Source organism: Lagopus muta, chromosome 6, assembly GCF_023343835.1.
Source record: "Lagopus muta isolate bLagMut1 chromosome 6, bLagMut1 primary, whole genome shotgun sequence".
Lineage (NCBI taxonomy): Eukaryota > Metazoa > Chordata > Aves > Galliformes > Phasianidae > Lagopus > Lagopus muta.
The window spans coordinates 44268647-44289729 of record NC_064438.1 but is presented as its reverse complement, the minus strand read 5'-3'; the positions used below and the strand labels follow the sequence as shown (position 1 = coordinate 44289729).

General features: G+C 38.5%; 1 protein-coding gene across 10 annotated transcripts in view; it reads left to right on the top strand.

Moving 5' to 3' along the window:
* Positions 1 to 21083, top strand: part of TC2N (tandem C2 domains, nuclear) — a 45236-nt gene that overhangs the window by 16040 nt on the left and 8113 nt on the right. For 9 of the 10 annotated variants that reach the window (XM_048948815.1, XM_048948812.1, XM_048948810.1 and 6 more), the window contains 9 exons: positions 2427 to 2591; positions 4054 to 4145; positions 4785 to 4860; positions 5854 to 5954; positions 6719 to 6835; positions 7722 to 7913; positions 9414 to 9528; positions 9996 to 10195; positions 12493 to 21082. In XM_048948815.1, coding sequence (XP_048804772.1) covers positions 2427 to 2591; positions 4054 to 4145; positions 4785 to 4860; positions 5854 to 5954; positions 6719 to 6835; positions 7722 to 7913; positions 9414 to 9528; positions 9996 to 10195; positions 12493 to 12603 — 1169 coding nt within the window. In that variant the 3' untranslated portion in view covers positions 12604 to 21082. Of the gene's footprint in view, positions 1 to 2426; positions 2592 to 4053; positions 4146 to 4784; positions 4861 to 5853; positions 5955 to 6718; positions 6836 to 7721; positions 7914 to 9413; positions 9529 to 9995; positions 12458 to 12492; position 21083 lie in introns of those variants that run through there. The other variant, XR_007377760.1, reaches the window with a different exon arrangement.

The following is a 21083-nucleotide window of genomic DNA, read 5'->3' as shown; positions in this document are numbered from 1 at the left end:
GAGCATGATCCCCTTCAGGTTTCTCTGCAGATAGCCAGCAGAAGCAAGTTTTTCTCTGCCTCCCACTGGCAGAGCTGGGCTGCTGCACAGAGGGATCTCTTGTTATGTATGATGGCTGCTCTGAAAGTTTATGCCTCCTACATTATGTTGGTCCACAACATCTGATGTGGATGTTGCTGGTATAGCAGTAGAGGCTGAACCTTCCCACCAGTATCCCGTTACATTTTGTTGCCATGTGACAGATGACAGCAGAGGGGTGGTCAGACAAAATGTGGTCTGACGCAGAAGTGATTATGAAGTGAAGGTGTGTCACTGAATTCTTCCATGTGGAAAAAATGGCACCCATGTGATTATGTTGAAAAATCGTATTTTGTAGCTGAGAATTTGCTTTATCAAATAGTGTTATTGTACTGTTTATATCTGTTGTAGTTTTCCATGGAAATAAGTAGGCGGCATTACTTTTGGAGCAACCTTTTATGCATTCTTCAATAGCTAGTTCTTGTAAGTAGTACTTGAACAAGGTATATGGGAATGCATGATATGCTGCTGGTAAATCCCTTTTCTCACGGGGTTTGCATTCAGACTCTGTCTTCCTTGGTCCTACCTCATCCTTATGATACCGTACATAAAGGACTCTGAGGCACCTGAGTTTTCCAGTGAGAAGGAAAGGGTGTTTAACAACCTTTCTATAAATGTTTTCTTTGTTCGTGCTGTTCTACAGGGTCTTATAAACCGGTGACTTGTCTTCATTGGGTTATGCTTCAGCCTTTCTGAAGGACCTAGTGAACAGACTGGCCCTTGGGCTATGGAATCAGAAGATAATCTGGCAGGATGGCTAGGCTGTTTGTAATTGCTTCTCTTGAGCAAATATTTTAAATTCTTGCATAAATATTTGAAAAGTGGATCTTATGTCAAGTAGGTAGCTTCCATTTCCTTTAAAAATAAGTATATTTGGAAACACAACTCTTTAAGCCTCACTAAAGCTATGTTTAAAAATGCAAAGTTTACTTTTTAGAGAGATATACTAAATACAGGAAAGTGTGTTGCCATTCCTTTTTTACATTTGCCGAAGCACCAGCATATTAAAAAAAAAATACATTTATAGTATTTGTTTCTTTGATCGTTGTTAAATATCCATAGCAGCCCAAGTTCTAAAAATCTCAGTTCCATTCCATTTTCTTTGCATGTCTGCCATTTTCCTTTATTGAAACAGAACATGCTCAGTGTAAGCTCTTGGCATCCTTTCTGAAATCAATTAAGTTCTGGCAGGGCTTCTCAATACTCACTGCAGCTTGTCTCCTGTTCTCACAGAAGTAAGTTAGCAGAAGTGAGAGTGTTCCTGGGCCAGAACACTGATTTAACTGTCACCTGCTGTGTAGCAATTCTTTACAGCTTCACTTCTAACATTCACTCTAACTTAGGTTCTGCTCAAGCCCACTATACTTGAATTCTTCACTTATCAACTCTCATGTTCCATTCCATCTCACTGTTCTTTTTAACTTTACTGTCACCTGGAAGAAAGGTGGTTGTTGTGGCTATGTATACACAATAATATTTTGCCTCTTATGGGATGGTGTGTACAGAATTGAAGGCATGTTATAATGGGGTAAGGAGCTATTTCACAGGGAGGCTGAAATCTGGGGAGGTGAAGGAAGCAGATGTCAGAGCTTAGCAGAGTCCAGATCACCCATCTCCTTTCTGTTCTGGACTGTTACACAAGGCTTCTTTCAGCTTTGGATAAAATGAAAGTCTAGAGCAATGTTCTTTACTGTTCTGCTGAGCAGGAGGTGTGTGTATTCTCTGAGAAAACTATGAAGAAGAGAATAGTAGGGCATGTGCCATAATGGACTGAGCAAATGGCTGGGTTTCAGGCTTTCTCAAGTCTGTCAACTTGTGTCTCAGCCAACAATTCAAGTCATTTGCCACTGACAGACTTCCTATGAAAGTTGGATGACAAGGAGGTTACAGTCATAAGTTGTATTATCTTTCTATACAAGACCCTCTTGGAAATCTGGGGGCTCATTAGTCAAGTAGGAATGTCCTGGGATCACTTAGCCAATTAAGACAGAGATTTTCCTTATTCATGGACCTACCTTTCTAAAGATTTCCATCTTGGTCTCTGTCTTTAAAGTCATCTGTATTTTAATGGTTGGGCATTTATTATGGAACACCAAGACAGGACACATATGTATTTATATGGCCGATTTCATTCCAGTATTTTCTAGCATGCTCTTGAAATCTGACATAATATATGTCTGTTTTCTTTTTCTTTTCTTTTTCTTTTTTTTTTTTTTTCCTTTCGCTGAAGCAGATAATAATGAAACATTTTGTCCTTTGCCCTGAAGGCACTCAGCCTGCCTTATGAACGCAGGCAGCGTGTGTTATGTCTGGAGGTCTTGCATATGATGTTTACTTGTGCTTCACAGAATCTGCCAGAGCTTCTTTTGGTGACCGGAAAGCAGAACTGTGCGGTGTGTACCAGTGGCCCCGCTATGATGTGTACAACCCATTCTATTTGGAACATCATGTTTCACCAGACCAGATTAGGCGTTTCCAAGCCAAATCAGATAATAGGAAATTATATGGATCAGGTGAGAAGAATTGTACCCTCTTCCATCTTTCTCTTTTTTTCAAGGTCAGTAGGTAAGAGATAAAGCTATTATTGTACAGATGTTTGATTATAGCAATCCTCAAACTTGTCTGTGTACTACAGGCACTTCCTGGCAAGTGAATTGATCGGGGAGCTGGCTCTGCTTGATATCCAGTTGTGCTGGTACATTCTATCTTTTAGGGGCTTAACAGGGCTTACATGCATCACATGACTGTAGATAGAATAGCAAAGCAAGCTAGGGTAGCTGCCTCTGATCCACAACAGGATACAGTACTGAAAATTCTTGCTATCAGTATTTGAGGGAGAATGAACAAGGAAATAGGGTGGTTTGTTGATTGGAGGAATACATGGCGAATGTTATGTGGAGAGGGAAACAGGCACTAAAAACAGTCAGGAGCAGATTATGAGAACAGGTAAAAAAAAAAAAATAATAATAATGATGCTGTGCCATGTGCCAGCTTTTATGTAGTTTGCTATTTAAGCTGTAGAAATGTCCCCACTTCTCACTGCTTAATCATGTTTAATTACGAGGGAGGGCTGTGACACAGTATTAGAAGTTTAGATACAAGTGTTTGGCTGTCCAGGAGAAACTTCTGTACTGTTCATAGGTATATGTATCTTGTATATAGTGCATGCTGTTTACAGTAAAGTAGATGATTGTGTTTAGCTATGGAAACCTATTCAGAAAACTCATACACTCAAAGAAATGTATACATCTCTTCATCAAGATGGATGCTGGCAGCAGCATGCATTTTTAAAGATGTGTTTGTCAAAAGGTATTGCATGTTTCTTTTACAGCTGGGGAAAATCTTTCAATCAGTGCTCTGTTTAAAAATAATTTTGAATCACCATAGAAACTAAATTGAAAGACCACGTATTTTTTTAAGAGAACAAAACACATATAATTTAAGTAGCTTTTAATACATAGAGTTTTGCTGGACTTTTGCAAGCAACTGTGGTGGGAGCCCAACGGTTTTCATAAAATTGTCTTAAACATCTTCCCTTCAGTTCATCATCTGTTTCTTTGTTTGTTTAAGCTAAGTAAATACTTCATTAGTTTGTTTAGTAAGCTCAAAAAAGGAGAAAGGTCACTCAAGTGCATCTGGAGTAAAGACTTGCATAAAGGCAAGGGCTCAAGCATCTCCTGAAAACACCATTTCTGTTGTGGAAGTAATTTTGAGGCAGACTGTCCATTCTGCCAGTGCTGCCAATGTGAACAGGTTTGTCTGTTTCAGAAATGGAATGCTCACCTGGCTTATTCTCACTGTTTTGTCATTTCAGGAGAGTATTTTGAGAATGGGAAGCGAGGAAAGGAGGAGAAACCCTTAGTTATCATCTATAGGTTTTATTTCTGCTATGATTCTACTTAAATTTTAAAAAGTCTTCTTAGTATATTTCTTCTAGCAATGACACAGTTTGTACTGTTCTTTTTGTCTTTTTAGTTAGTGATTTAAGAACTAGTGCTTCGCCTGGATCGCTTGATTTAAGTCATTCAATGTTTGATCTCAGAAGCCCACCTCATCGATTCATGAAGGTGAGTATTTCTCATGCTTTAGCTGTCACTTAGGTTGTACTGAAAACTCAGTACATTTGCTGTATGTTTCAGTCACATTGTTTCAGAGGAATCACTGAAGGGCATTGTCCTGTGCACTGGAGGGGTAAAAGGGAAAAGTTCAATGTCTTCGCTAACCTCAAGTGTTTATTTTGCTGATGTCTCCTCTGGTTACTGCTATTCAGGTCCAACAAAGCTGCTGAGAAACTTGAGTAGGCATTTAGTTAGGATAGGACAAGAGGCTGTGGTTTCTCATCTTGTGATTTTTTTTAATTTTTTTTTCCTTCACTTGAAAAGACGAACATTAGAAGTTTACATTTATGCAAAAAATGATGCTGCATTTTGTATGTTTATTTATTCGTTCCTAAATAAATTTGTTCCTATGAACTTGTGTACATACCAGTGAGTGAAAAAATCCGTTGGTCCAATATGTCCTGTATTTATTCTTTGCATCAAGATAGTAACTCCATGCTGGACCATCAGATTGGTAGGGAATGGGTTAAGGATTTGAAATGTCTTGCTTTGTTTCTGTCATGTCTTGTCTGATGATAGAATTTCTATGACTTTCTGCATCTGTTGCTCTGATAGAAGGGGCATGTTTTGCTGTTTTTCCCTCTGCAGAGATACGATTCAGTCTCCAGTGTACCTAGCAGCACCTCCTCCAGAAAGGATTCACATGGCAGTAACAGGAGTCTGGGTGATGTCTTGTTTGTTTAACTTGTAATGCAGTATCTCCTTTGTACTTGCAATACTGAGCTGTCTCTAACATTGATTTTTATTTTGTGTATCTATTTATTTTTGAGATGAAAATATGATTAGCAAGTCAATAGGGATTACTTTGCAGTTTGAAATTAAGAGTTTTGGCCTTGTGCCTTCCTGTTGTCAGGAGATTGAGCCAAACGGGCCTTTCAGGAATGCAAGTTTTCATGCTTTTGAAAAATTAACCCCTGGATTTACCGTTCCAATGAAAGAAGAAATGACAGACTTTCTGTTAGAATAGAAAGTGGCACCTTGGTCACAAGCCTTGTCTTTTTTTCATTTATCAGTATTTTTCTGTGGGAGGTGTTTGGTTTCCAATACCTCTATTACATTAAGGATTATGCAAGAAAATTGTATACAAACCTGCTATATTTGAGAGAAAAGCTGAAGAAGTCGAGGTGATGCAAAATAAATCTTAAAAATCAAGTCCCCATTGAAGCCTTCCTAGTAAAAGTCATAATTTCATCCAGTCTCCTCAATACAACAAAGAAACTCTGGGTATTAAGTGGCTCTCAGAGAAAAGGCAGTGAAATGTTTCTTAGGCTGGTTGAGAAAGACAAATAGCAGACCAGCTTATTAACTTAACACTGGAAGTGATTAATCTAAGGGAAGTTGTTTTTATTGGAATGTGTTTTGGGTGTCTCAGGAAAGTGCTCTTTTTGTTTCTGAAAGGTATTTGAGTGCAACACAAGTTATTGATTTGAGTAGAGATACCTGTGGTAAGCTGCAGAGTTAAAATGCAGGTCAGGCAACAAGACTTCATGGATATTTTATCCTAAAAGTTTTGCGTTAGGATATTTCAAATGTATGTTCAGAGAAATTTTCAAAGATAAGCAGTCCACCTGCTAATGAGTTCCTTTATTCTTGGAATGAATTTTTATCATAGTGCATTGCTTCTGGAAACACCAATTGGCCTTTTTTTTCCCCACAGATACCATTACGTTATCAGGTGATGAACGAGACTTTGGAAGACTGAATGTAAAGCTGTGCTACGTTCCTTCTGTGGAGCAGATCTGGATCACAGTTTTGCATGTCAGTAAATATAAATAAGCGAATATTAATAACCAGATTATAATTTATTCAAATGGCTATTTTACTATGCTTTTTGTTGAAATACCAGATAATGAGGATTAAGGAATACTTTGAGGAGAAAAACAATTAATAATAATACCTTCAAGTATTAATATAAGCACAGTTCAGTCAAATGTTCCTGTTTGGGGGTGAGAAACTGTTGGATGTGGATAAAGAAGCTGAGCAGGTCATAGAGTTGGTCCTACTGTAGAAATTTTCCTGTGGAAATTTGGAGACAGTAATTTGAAGCAAATTTTAGAGGCACCATTTAACTGACCAAATCTAGTAGTTCTCTCAGGGCAGAACTTTGAGACTGTATTCTTGTGCTCTTGTGTGTTTTTTGTTAACTGGTGTGACGCTGGCTGCTTCATACATTTCCAGGAATTGTGAATAATTTTTAGGCAGTGGAACTTCTATTACTCAGAAACCTTGTAACTATACCAAATGATAAATTTGCAAGATTACGTAAGGAATTTCATGATTTATCTGCTGTTGAACTTCCACATAGTGAAATCATTAAAATCTGCTGAAGAACTTTTACTCTCCACTGTAGAAGCGAATTATTAAATGTTCTGAACTGACATAGTTCTTACCCTGGCTCTGATTTGCATTCAGTATTACAGGAATTATGTATAATTCTGGGGCAGTGTAGACCTTAGGTTTCTAACTTGTCTGAAAGCTGGTGGCGTGCGTTATCTCAGCTGACTCTGTTTTCAATGTTGTAGTGCAAAGGGCTGAGCTGGCCTTCTGGTTGTGGGGAAAATCCTCAAATCTATGTCAAGGGAATTCTCATGCTGCCCAAGCCTGTGCAGTTCAAATCCTCTGCAAAGGAAGGCTGCAATGTAAGTAGAAGCAGGAAAAAAAAAAAAAAAAAAACACTAAGAAACCTTCCACCCAAAAGTAATGGGCCAACACCCAGTTCTGTATTATATTTGCCGTGGTAACTGTCTAGGTTCCAGTTACTATTTTCCTTTTCCTTTCTTTTTTTTTTTTTTTTTTCCATTTCCAACTTCTCAAAATCCTTTGACAAGGCTTGTTCCAATTTCTTACCTCTTTGCCCTCCACTGTATTCCTCCTTTTCTCCCAGATCTGCTGGACAGTTATGGGATGCACTTACAGAGTATCATGAACCATTCTGGTCTTGGCAATTGAATGGAGGGGGAGTGGAGGAAATCTGAACATAATTGTAGATGCAAACTCACCTGGGGAAGGTAGAGGATGAAGTACTACTTCCAGCCCTTCGCTAAGGCAGTAGGCAAAAATAAGCCGTGCTTTGTCCATGCAAAAAGTAGTAAGAATTGGTCATGAGGCACAGGATTCCTGATAGGAAGATAAAGGGGTTGGGGCCAGGAGGAGGGAAGGGAAGCAACATAAACAACCCATAATATGAGTCAAAGGTGAAAGAATGTAAAATGAGCAGAGAGACTGAAACAAAAGGCCTCAGGACGACTTTCTATGACAATGTGTGCATGCTCTTGTAAAGCCGCAGAAGAGGTGTCAGCTTTGTCCTGGTAGTGAACAAGATTCCAGAACCTTGTCCCTGCCTGGGGTGTGACAGCAAGATAAAAAGTCCGCATGAGTTTACCACTGTAAAGACACATCTCTTCATGACAGCTTGAAATGGTATCCACCAGCAGTGGCCAAAGGACCCTGAAAACTTTGTTTCTAGGTTTGGAATCTAACGGGACTCTCTTACTGAGATCATGTTACCTGTGTCTTTCTTTTTAGGACATTGAATTTATGGAAACTTTTGTATTTGCTATTAAGTTGCAAAGTGTTCAAACTGTCAGACTGGTATTTAAAATCCAGACGCAGACTCCTAGGAAAAGAACGATTGGAGAGTGCTCTTTGTCACTGCGGGAGCTCAGCGCAGAGGAGTCAAATCATTGGCTGGATATATCTCCTCCTTCCAAAGCACCTGTAAGTGCCGATTCCATAAATGCATGTTGTTGCATGACCAGACAATGCTGTTGAAAATGGAAGTAAAACCATTTGGTAATAATTCAGTAAAACAAAGTGGTTGTTTCTTTTTCCTTTCTTGGATGAGGGACATTAGATGAAGAAAAAAAACAAAGGCACTTCTGAACTGTGCACATCCCTGCTATGATCATAAACCACAGCTGCTTCTAGGAAAAAAAGCTAGAACTAGCTTTTCAACAACATGGCCTATGGCTGGAGGGAGGGACATTCTGGGAAGACTTTTCAGGACACCGAGTAATTGCCTTTTCGAACCACAAAAGCATCAGAAAATTTTTAGGACTCACAGCAAGAGCTCACAGCAAATGGGATTTGTTTTTATTATGGAAGAAAATACTAAGATCTTCAGTGGCTTAAAACTGCACATAACACATACATATTATTATTATTAATGTTCAGATTACATGCTGTGAAGTAATAATTCAGACAGTTCATTTCCATTAGAGTAATAAAAAACAGGTGGTTGTCAAATGCCATTTTCACAGTGGGATTCCTTTCCCCCTACTCCCACTTTGTTTGTTTCTTCTACAGATTGTCTAGACATTTGTATTTTTAACAGATTAAATTTGAATTGGCAATTCAAAAGCAAATTTTATCTAAATATGTCTGAGTAATATGAGTGACACTCTTGATTTCTAACACAAGTTAAACTTTATATCTGTACTTCTAACAAGTATTTCTTCAAAAGCGGTAACTTTCTACAAAGAAAGCAGAAGATAAAGCTGTTTCAGATGCCACTTCATTCTAGCGTAAATTCCTGAATCTATCCATGTTGGCTTTCCTCACTGTAGTATCTGAGAGCTCTTCAGATGCTGCAGGCCCACGAACTATCCTGTCAGACAGCAGTTTTCTCCTGCTTTCCAACAGAGCTGAGTCAGTGGCTCCCTCTCAGGTTTGCACAGAATGCGTGTGGCTGAGGTGTGAAGAGAATTTGGGTCTCTTAACCGAACAGAAGTGAAATGAATCTTTGTCTTTTTATAGTTGTTTATATTTTCAGATTGCAAAATATAAGAGGGGAAGGAGAATTCCAAAGTTTTTTTCTGTTAGTAAAGCATGCCCGTTCTCTCACATCAATTCAGTAGTGCACTACTGCATGTCTGGTTTTCCCTGTATGTGTCCACTTTTACCACTGAGGAATCCTTCCCAGGTGAAACTTGAGGACTCAATTATTTTTCCAGTATCTTTGGCTGCTGCCCATTAGGGCCATACGTGCACTGCACACAAGCAGTGCGTCAGTGGAGCACATGTACAGCAGCTGTGACAAGTGCAAGATGCATTTACTTACCGTGCATCTGCAGGATGTATATACAACACATACTTATATTTCTGTCCAGGAAATCCCAGATAGGAACAAGTGAGCCCAACATATAACAGAATTCCTGCATTTCCTGAGTTTATAAGCAACTTAATCCAGATGTTATGGCAACATTCTTCTGCTTGTAGGTGTGCCGCACAGAACTTCAAATAGGAAGTTGTTTTCAAGCAATAAACAGGAGGATTCAGTTACAAATTCTTGAAGCACAAAATCTTCCAATTTCATCTACGCCGCTGTCTTTAAGTAAGTTACATCAGCTGTCTGAAGCCATTTGTAGCAGGTAAATTGCTGATCAAATGGGTTGGCAATTCATAGCATTCCTTACAAACCTCAAACTAGCATGTTGTGCAGTAGGTTTCCGTTGCCAAGGCTTGTTTCCATAGATGTCTGATTTGATTACATTTTGTTTGGTTTGAAGCTACACATTACGTATTCTGGGAGATTTTATCCCAAAATTAATCCTGACATAGAATAGCATTAGCTTGCACTTGTTTGGATGTGTGTTAATCAGTTCAACATTAGTGAACATACTCAGTTTGTGTGACTACTCAGGAAAGCTATTGTACAGTTCTTTTGGCCAGGCTTTTGAGAAATTATTGTTGAACCATACATGTCAGTTCCTCTTTGGATGTGTTTGTGAGTAATCCTTTATATGTTGTGCCTTTTTTCTTCCCTTTTTTTTTTTTTTTTTTTTTTTTTCTTTCTGTAAGGTTTCTTTGTGAAAGTTGGAATGTTTAGTACAGAAGGGCTGATCTATAAGAAGAAGACTCGGCTTGTCAAGTCCACTAATGGCCAAGTGAAGTGGAAAGAAATGATGATTTTTCCAGTTAGCCAAGCTGAACAAGGAATCAGTTTTCTTATCAAACTCTACAGCAGAAGCTCAGTGAGAAGAAAGCACTTTCTAGGACAGGTTGGTTTCTGCTAACTAACATGATAGTCTTGATATTCTTAAATCCAGTTGCAGGGTTGGTTTTTTTGGTTTTTGTTTTTTTTTTAAACTCATATTAAAAAATACTTTAAGGTGCTGTATAGGGAAATAGTGAAATTGAATAAACTTCTTGATATAACTCAAGAAAAAATGGTAGTGGGCTCTTGAACATCACAAGCATCAGAATGGAAGTTGACATTTGATTTTCCTTCACAAAGGAAGTCCTTAAGTCTTTTTTGTGTGGAAAGTTATTACATGAAAGATTCCTCCTTATGAACAGATGAATGATGTTGTCCTTGCCTCTAGGCTTTCTAAAGAAAACAAACACAGCATTCACAGCAGCTCCATGACCTACAGTGTCCTCCACAGAAAGAGGATGTGTGTAGGAAAAAATACAACAGCAACAGCAGCAGATTTCTCTTCTGAGCAAGACAGACACGTAGTCAGCACAGTATTCTGAAAGTGTACAATCAAGTTATAATGTGAACAGACAGAAAACGATTTTTTAGCTGAATGGGGTTTTTTTGTTTTATTTTAACAGCTGGAACCTCTGTAGTATGTATTCAAAAGCATTTCTGTGATCATACTTATTTAATCACTGTACTTCATAAAACTTGGTATTCTGGTCTCTTTTTATTCTCCCTGTCCTCATATTCTCTCTCTTACCATCAGCCTGCCTGTTCTTTCTCTACTTTTATTTCTCAGCTGTTCCAACTGCTCAGTGCATTCTCTGATCAGATAGATGTACTAAGAGAATTTTAATATATATATAAATTAATAATGTGGAGTGATTTTTGAAGTTCCAACTGTAAAGTCATTTGCTAACTGAAGGATGGATTACTCTGTCCTTGGGTACAGAAAATGGTAGTTTCCTGTTCTGGCAATGTATTTTGTGCATGCTGGGCACATGTACTTTAGGAGATGCTGATCTGCTACAGAAATGAGTTATGCGATCTTCCTCCATTTTATTGAGGATAATGTCCTATGTATTCCATCTTTCTGTGTTTCCTATTAGTAGAATTAGATTTGGAATGGGAAAAGAAACTGGTTTTTTTTAGTTGTAATACCTTGGGGCAAAACTAATTAAGTATGATTTTGCAGTCAGTTAACAGTATGTGAGGTCATCTCAATCTGATGAGTTGCATTTAATCATGGATCTTATTTTTACAGGGAGCAAATGATCTACTTCTGCTCTTCAGTTATTTGGAAAAGGTTGTTTCAGCTCATGCAGGCAGACATTGCCACATACACATGAAGACATAAAATATGGCTCAGGGAAAAGCGTACATTGAGCAATTGGCTGGGTGGCTGGAAAAAGATGAATATGGCTAGATCTATTAACTGCTTTCTTCAGAGAATGGTGATTAATTGGATGCTGTTCTAAAGCAGACAACACTTTGATTAGGTTGCATTTATGAGCATGTCTTTAATCATGACCAAGATGTATATTGATTCTCTGTGGATGAAATATCGGCTGCCCGTGGTATTCTGGAAGACATTATTCTCACTTAAGGAATCATGTCTCAACAGTGTGGGCTAAACGTACTTCATGGTGAAGGTTTCTGAGAAGTATTAAAAGGGCTCATTCTTGGAAGAGTGCAGGAAATGGAGTCCCATAAATGATGATACCTACTTACATAATCAGAATTCTTTTTGGCAGTCGAAGCTGGTGATAATTTTTAAGGGGAAACTTCCTTCTTGTACCTTATTTCCTTCTTTAATGGCTTCTATCCATTAGTTTAATATTGTGAAGAGATGGACTCTTACTGCGTGACTGTGTGTGCTACAGGCACGTTAGTAACCTCTGTGGAATGCAGGTTTGGCCCTGTCTGTTGGAGTGTGTGATTTTAAATGCTCATGAAAAGGCTGGACAGCTAAATCTGGGTGCCAGATGGCTTGCAGCCAGCTGGAGTTTGACTGCATGGTCCAGAGAGTCATCGCTGCCCTCATGGGCCCTTGACCCCAGCACATGAATTTGAATGAAGCAAGGAATGCTTGACCTAAAACATTTTGTTAACTAGCAAAACATTAGAGTGTAGTGAGCTTTCTAAACTCCTATTTGTTTAGAGACTAAATATAAACCCAGACTCCCTGTGTTCCCAGTTGGAAGCCAAGTTATGTTAGTCCTGACAGAACTGTATTTGTTGTTAATGCTTTGGTCACAGTCTACGTGTCGCATCTCATTCTACACTCCCATGGAATTTATTTGGAACTAACATAGGCTGCACTTCTGTGTTACATCAGGTAAACTTTGTTTTGTTTCTTTTTTCTCCTTGCAGGTCTGGATAAGTTCTGACAGCAATAACAGTGAAGCAGTAGAGCAGTGGGAAGATACTATTGCAAATCCTGAAAAAGTTGTTATTAAGTGGTACAGCCTTGGTCCATCTTGAAGACTGGAGATGAAACTGAGGACTTCTTTTCCACAAAGATATTCTTATGCCTTTCAAAATAATATAAATAAAAAGAAAAAAACATTGTCTACACAAACTGTTCAAAAGGATTCCATTCTATCACGCCTCCATGTGAACTGGAAAAACTCAATTTCCTGAAGAGAAATACTGCCTAAATACTATTGAGAGGAAGACTTAGGAAATGGGAAGAGAACTCATTTGGTTTTAGAAAGTCCACTTCTTTTTCCCTTTTTAGGCTTTGTAAGAGTATAGAAATCCAGTGCTGGAGAGAAAGAGTGTGAATCAACGTCATTTGCACTATTTACAGACTTCATCTTCACATCTGCAGTCATGTCTTTGGCAGACTTCACAGCCCATGTGGAATCAGCTTGGACAGCAGCTTGAACCTAGGCACTTTTGAGCCTCAGGCCATACCTGTATTGACAGCATTTGGCCAGAGTAACGTGCCTCAGCAGGTGGGAAAGCTGTGGCTGTAGCAGGAGGCCTGAAGGGAACTGTAAAATAACGCAGCACCCAAAGGCTTTTCTAATCTCTGCTTCCAGTGAAGAGTTGTGCAGTGCACCGACATGCCAGTATCTTGGGTTTTCATCCATCCTTCTCTCCATTCTAAACAGAGGAACTGAAATACAAAAGTTTATCTGACTATTTGTAATCTTCTTAAGTGGGGCCCTCTAGCCTCACTGTTTTGTGAGTGCTAGAAGGAATAAGGGGAATACTGTTAGAGAATACTGCTTAAGATCAGTCAGGTTTGTTTGTTTGTTTCATAAATTAGTTTATTATGCATAACTCTTACATGTAAATAAGCTCCTATCTAATCAACATTGTTTTACCATTTGCTTACTTTACTAAAAGCCAGACTAATGTTCTTAAGGAGTAAGCAAATATTTACTGATGAAGTATATATTTCTTACTTGTTTCAAGCAAGAAGAGATTACCATATTTTTACTGCAAATAGTGTTTTTCCTACAAAGTCCTAAGATTATTTTTCTACTAGTCCCCATATTTTCTGGAGTCTATTCATAGTTATTTTTAAGAAGGGAGAAATGCTGATTATGTAATAGATGAAATGTGCATCTAAAAGCAAAGACGCCTTTGCACTACGTTAACTACTGGATTGAACAAAAATATATTCCATTAAATCCATCACACATCTAGCGCTGGCCGTGTGAGCTGCTCAAATACGTGTTTGTGTAGACACTGAATAACAGTATCTTTTTTTATAACTTGGAACACATTCAAGCATCTGACACAAGAACTGGAGTGGTGGTGAGAGCGCTCACTGCTTGAAGGCAAAGGAACAGTGGGGGGCAGAGAAAGCACTGAAACAGGAAGGCATGTTGTTTTTAAGCAAAGAGCTCAAAGCTTCTTTATTTCGGCCTTTCTGACTTCAAATAAAGGCCAAGAAAAGAAATGGAATCTCTTCAATTTTTTTTTTTAGTTGTTAATTCAAGCTTTTAAAATTTCAGCCATCTCGTTTTTTTTTGTTTTTGTTTTTTTTTTTTTAATGATTTTTAAAATGGGCAAACAAAAGGGTTTTCCCTGGGTTGTACATAATCTTCTTTTGGACACATTCTCATATATGAAGTGAAATGGTTTTTGCATGTTATTTGGAGAACAGACGTTGGTTTTTGCTTTGATGGATGCTCCTTGCAATGCTCCCAGTTGGCCCAGTGGATCTGGACATGAGATCGTAGAATCATAGAATGGCCTGGATTGAAAAGGACCACAATGATCATCTAGTTTCAACCCCCCTGCTGTGTATAGGGAGATGTCAGCATCCACACAGTTATAGTACTTCAGATGAGCCTGGCCTGCTGTGTAAAATGAAAGAAGGAATTGGACTAAGCTGATGTTCTTGGAGTTCTCTACTTGAATACAGGATCTTTCTGTTCATTGTGGCTGTATTGCAGTAAACAAAAGTGCGAACTAACTGTTTCCTTATGCAAAATGCTGTTCTGTTTGGAAGGGAGGACAGGAAATATTCCAGTGTTTTGGAGGCTTCAATTACCACAAAAGTGGCTCTGCAATGATTGCCAACTCAGTGGATATTGTGTAAAATGGACTTCATTGGCTGTTTTAGGGTGCTGAGCCTTTAGGAGGCCTAACTAGTAATGTCTCATTTTTCCTATGTTAATATTTAATCTGTGTGTTTACAATAAAAGTTACAAACACAAAATGATCCTTTTTTTTTTTTTTAATTGTGTATACCAGTGTTTACCAGCATAACAAATTGAAATCCAAGTCCTACTTTTCTTTTCTCTGAGAAAATGCTGAGGATGAAACAATTTTTGATGTGGAGTTGTGTGTGTAGGTGTTGATAGCTAACACCTCATGGATACCTATGGCTTCTTCTGTAAGGTGTATACAGCTCCTATAGTACTGTGAACAACGTAATCTAAGGCCTTCTTCATCTGTGTTGGGAATTGCTGTATATATTGCTGTATATTCATGTCATAATTTCATGAATTCTTAATAGTTGGGAAAAGAGTTTGTTCCATTGCTCATCAGATCTGAAACTACTCAACTAGTGTGAAATTCCATCTTCTTCAGGAAAAAGTTCTTTCTTCTTCTCTTATCTCTCTACAGATATGTTTCCAACACTGTTGCTGAAGATTTAGGAGAAAGTAAAGATTTAGGAAAGTCTTCCTGAAGAGAAAATGGATGCATCACTTGAAAACATAAATTAGCAAAGATGCTTATTTAATCAAGGATGCATGCAAAAGTAGGAAAAAAGATGTCTCAGAGCACTCTTCTAAGAATGACAGCTCTATGTTGCCCCTTGAATGCTTGCATTTTCAGCTACTCTTTTCATTACAGGTTATATCCAGGTTTACTGACGTTTCAAAAAATACTATTGTGAAAGCTGTCACATAGTTTGTAGATACAAAGTACTCATGGTTCGTAGTTAGATTTCCGGTTGCTTCTAGTTAGGGACTCACTCTACTTCTAGAAAATAATAGAGGTTCAGAAGCTGCATGGGTTTTATTTAAATCTGCACAATATGTGTGCAGGTTAATTGGAACAACAGTTATGGCCTTGCATTATATGTTATTCCTAGAGAGATCTGTGCCTACTTAGAACCACCCCTAGACTAAACTTATTCAGATTTTTTAGAATGTTTGTATATAATTGCACTACTAAATTAAACAATTCTGTTTTATTTGTTTATGATTAAGAGCATTCTGTACGCAAACAAGACCAACAAATTTATTTTTCAAGTCTTTATATCTCAGTGGCATGACATGGCATTCCTTTTAAGGAAAAAAAATGCAAGATTCTACCTCAAAAGATGAGTGGGTGTAGCAGTTTGTAAACCACAATGCCATTAAACGTTAGTTGGAAATTAACTGTATTTGAGTGCCTTTTGTGATCACCATGCAGATAGTGCCACCCTGCTAAATCAATTAGACAGCCCTGGATTGTCCTTTTGCTGGGAAGACATTTGTATAAAACAAAAGGTAATTTTGTCGTTCAGTTAAAAACATGTGCTGTATGACTTAAAGACTGTCTGCCCAATGGAGATTGCTTTTGAGTTATGAGTTACTTTTGCAGCCAAAGCATAAGGTTGTCTAGAAACTGGGGGCAGGGCTGTTCCATTTCTTAATTTCATCCTGCCAAAATATGTATGACATGGGAGGGAGGCTGCATAGTTGTGGAAAGTTTGGCATAAATCATGCTGGACATGATATACCCTCCTTGTTTTTCCAGCTTCTGCTGTAAAATTACATCACCATGTAAATAGAGCCCTGTACATGATCTCATGCTTGGTGTATGGAAAAAGCCATCACTAAAATCAGCACCATGTTCCACAAACATTGCTCCAGCTGATTTATATTCTTCTCTCCAGCTTATGCCGAGAGAGAGTCTGTGGGCTCTCACAGTCTAAGGCAGAACTCCCATTGTATTCAGCAGAAGCAACCGGTCTTCAAGGCTGATTTGGTTATTTCAGCATTGTGATGGTATGATTTATCTTCCAAAAGGTCACAGACAGCTTAATTTTTTTAACATTTTAAAAATAGCTAAAAATCTGTCCACGTTTTTCTAGAAATTTAGCATCATTGAAAATGGATTTGTGTCTCTTACATGTAATGCCATTCTTTCCATAGATTTCACTGGCTTTCAAAGAAATCCTCTGTACTGATTATTCTGCTATTGGTCTAACTGTGCCATTTCTTTCACTTCTTTTATTTGCCTGTGGAATGCTCTTCTTGCTCTCTATGCGTACATAGTCCTTCAAGTTATGTCTGCTTCTGCAACTAACATTCTGTTTATCCAGTAATATTTCCTTTCTTTAGCTAGTACTGGGACCAACAGCACTTCTTCCCTTCCTTTGAAGTTTAAAGAACTTGCTAAAGTCATAAGGCTTTCAATCCTAGGACTTGGATCATGTCTGATGCTCAGCATTCCTGAGCTACATTTGGCTGCAACTTGGATGGTATGGTTCTTTTGAAGCTCCCTGAGTTCTGTGCTGTCTACTGCCACTGAATACAGCAACGGGTTAAATCAGCTGCAACCTCTTGTGTCTGTGCTAGAATTTTTCTTCCTCAAAAATTTACCTTAGGAAATCATTTTGAATGGCAAGAAGAGGAGGAGCAAGCTGACCTTAGATGACAATCAGGTTGGTCGACTGCCTTTATCTGTGATGTTACACAAGGAGGAAGTGTGATGAGATCTGCAGCTCCAGCAGGAGAGAGGCCTGTGCCTCCTCCTGTGTGTATGACCTGGGAAACACCTGTTAGCCTGGTGACTGAAATGCCAAATGCCAATGGGAAGTGCAGTCATATTGTACTTTCTACCTTTCCCTTGAGAAACTCTCTAGAGCTCTGGAGCAGCTAACTAGGGAAATTTTCCATAGCAGGAATTTCTATTGTTGACACGTTTCTATGAAGCAGAACATTAAGATAGCTTAGGAGCCATTGAAAAATAAGAGTTACAGGAATATGAGTTCTAAATCTAGCCAACCTTTGTCTTTTGTCATAGAAAAGAAAGTATTCTTTGTTTGTGATAGAGAGCAAAAGAAGAAAATGACACGTTACACCCAAAACAGGGCTGGGTCTCCCCTGCATTAGCACCTATTAGTCCTTCAAATATTTTCTGTGCTTATCTTTAGTGAAGCAAGGACAGATTGGCTAAGTGATTGTTAAAGGGAGGTAGTGAAGGAGGTGGAATAAAAGCAGTTTTGTTTTGAAAAACAATGTAATGTGCCCGTAACTATTGACAAAGCTTTAATTTGACGTGACTTACATAGCTGATTACGCATGTGGATATTTGCTTATGTTCTGTCAGAACTTCCCTGGTATGAGACTGAATTCATCTTTTATGTAATTAAATAATGCTTCATTCTGATGAGCCCATTGACCTTTGAGCTCTCAACTTAGTTAAGCCTGATTGCCTATGGATAGTTTCTCATGGCTGACTGACTCCTGCATCAAATAGGAGTAGAACATACTGAATCTTTTTCCTGCACTTCAGGAACTAACAGTGTCTCTCTTCCAGACAGATTCTCTGATTTCTAATGAAAAATGAGCTGGGAAACTGAGAAGTGACGCTCCCTTCTCTACCTGACTGTTGGGTGGTTGTTTTTGTTTGTTTTATTTGCTGGAAACCTTTGGAAAAAGAGGTGACATCTCTACTATCAGTCAAATGTGATTGAGATGATAAATGTGCTGAAAAATTATTGTAAGCCTTGGACAGAATGAGCAAAAACAAGCTGTGGTGCTTCAGGATCCTTGGGCTCAGCTATCTCAGATCAGGAAGTTTTTCGCACCATTATCATTGCTGATCACAATTTCACCAGCACTGGTTCTCAGGGCAGCTTAAGCAGTTTCTCTTGAAGATGCTTCTTTTCCTTTGAAGTATTTTGGAGCAGTATGCTCTCAAGCTGGTCACTTGCTCCGTTCTCACAACAGTGCTGTTTTAATGATCTCTTGGCTGTAGAGAATTTTGATTTACCTTGAAATCACCATTTAATAAAAGCAGAAGCAGAAATTAAGTTAAGTTTAGTATGAAGAAATGCTCTTAAAGCTTCATTTTAGGTAATAAAACAAGCAGTAGCAGCAGACATCAGATTCTCCTCTGTTCGTCAGCATGTGAATATAATTAGGAATCCATTACAGTTCTTAGGCCCTGATAATGCCTTTTCTTAACACCCTAGCCTTTCCATGTTTATCACAGTGCTAAGGCTGGAAACCAATATGTTCCACCAGGAGAGCTCTGACTCCCATGTTGATGAGCCCTGGAAGGAGGGGCTGGGATTTTCAACCAGGTACTTTGACATGCTTTTAGAGCACGTGCCATATAGAGAATTTAAGCTAGATTTACTGCACACAGTGGGTGATTAGATGGTGTCAGTTCCTCTGAAAATTAAATTACTTGAATATCAAAAGTTTTGGGTTTTTTGGTTTAGAATTGTTGTTTTGTTTTAAGAGCAGCACAAGCCCTGGAATTCTGGATGAAGCTGATGATCAAATCTGAGTTTGTCTCTAACACAAGTAGCTTTCAAGACCAAGCTGGTATATCTGTGTGGAAAGGAGTGCCCATGAAATCAGAATGCCCATGAAACAGAAGTGAGGAATTTGAAAAGCCAGGAAGTAGAGCCTTGGTGGTACTAGGGCACTTCACTGAAGCTCCTGTGCTAAGGTGAAGCAGATCTGGGAACAGAAGAGGTTCTCTGAGGCTCTAGTTCTTTGCTATAACTTGTGAGACTTGGCTGTCTCTCCATGCTAAGTGTTTTGTAGACCAAATGCAACCCTGCTGACTACCATTCTTTACTGTGGACAAATTGTACTGTGTGTGTAAATTACAGCTTCAAGTGTGTTATATATCAATATCACTATCAATATCAATATCACAATTTCTGGTATTAAGTCTGCATGTAACGCCAAAATTCACAGAGGACCAAATGTGACATCACTGTGGATTCGATATTCTCTATTGAGCAGTATTGTTTCTTGTCTTGAGAATGAAAAAAAAAAATACATACGTAAATACTCTTTTTCCAAAAGACAGCAGGTACTGCTATTCTTGTCCAGCTGAGGGGTATTTATGGCATTCACTTGTTCTCAGCTACTTTATTTCATCAGCACTTCATTCCCTTTCCCTGCCTGCACCTCTTTTAGTTGCCTAAGAGACAAAGCGTAGTCAAACACATCCAGCTGTTTTACTTCCTTTCATCAGCCACTGGAAGATCATCAGAATGACAACTTTCTCCTGTGTTTCAGAAACGTTTGTCAAATCTGTTTGCAAAAGTCCATCCATACAAAGAGATCAAAGCATTAGCTTGGTCCCTGAAAGCAATGAGAGTAACAGCCATGGCAACTGCAGCTGGAATTTTTGGCAGAGAAAGCTATGAGTCTAAGGTCCTGGCGCAGGTCCTTAGCTGCTGCGATACAAACTGGGCTGTGTGTTGGTAGAACTGTGCCAGCTCACCTCTGTCTGAACACACAAGCCTCAGAAACTACAGTCTTCCACTCCAAAGTAAGAAGATTGTGACTGTTGCTGTTCATCCCTTGGAAAACTTCAGTAGGCTGCACCAGGGTCTCAGAAACAAGTGTTTATGGCTGGAAATACACTTTTAGCAGCTCATATGAAAATGGGAAAACATGAAATGGACTTCTGCATAGTCTTTCACACTCCTGCCTTCTCCCATGAGGTCCCATGAGGGGCCTTCTCCATTTTAATTCTTCCTCATGCCTCCAGACATATAAAATGGCAATGATTTTTTCAGATATTTGTTTTTTCTTCATTTGAGCTCCTGCATTTCTGACTTATTTCTGACTTTGGGCAATGCCTATATTTACTAGATAAGGGCAAATAGGTTGCCCATATTTACTTTGAGTGAGATTGAATTTCTTCATGCAATATTTGTTCAATAACTATTTAACTGTAGAGGATGTTTAATAACATTTTTGTTAACCAAATTTGATCTAAAATCTAAATTTTTGATTCAATTCCATATTTCAGTGCCTGTTTATCTATCGTATGGCAAATGAAAATTATATGGGTTATCAGAATCAAAGGTGAAAAACATTTATAGGAAGGGTAGGGTCTAAAGCATGCAGAACTGATTACCAAGTTGAAGTTCTAACAAGTTCAAATATAACCCTTGTATATCCCTGAAAGTACTGCTTGAAGTTGTTCAACAATCTTTGCTAAAGAATGCAATGCTTTATATCCAAGGCTGTCTTCTCTCACCTGTTAAATTAAACAGTGGGAAAAACAAGAATGAAACTAGCCATACAAGTGGGATAGCTTCTCAACTGTGGGCTCTTTGGGACAGACTTGAGACAAAGCAGTGAAGCATCAGGTGGTGAATAGCTGCTACGCATCTTGCATGAATTTTGTGCCAAATCATAGGACTTTGCTTGCTAGGTCCTGCATGTTGCAGGACATGGGACTTGATCACAATATGTAATATTTAATGGTATGCTTGCAGATAATCTCATAAACTGCTTTTGTGT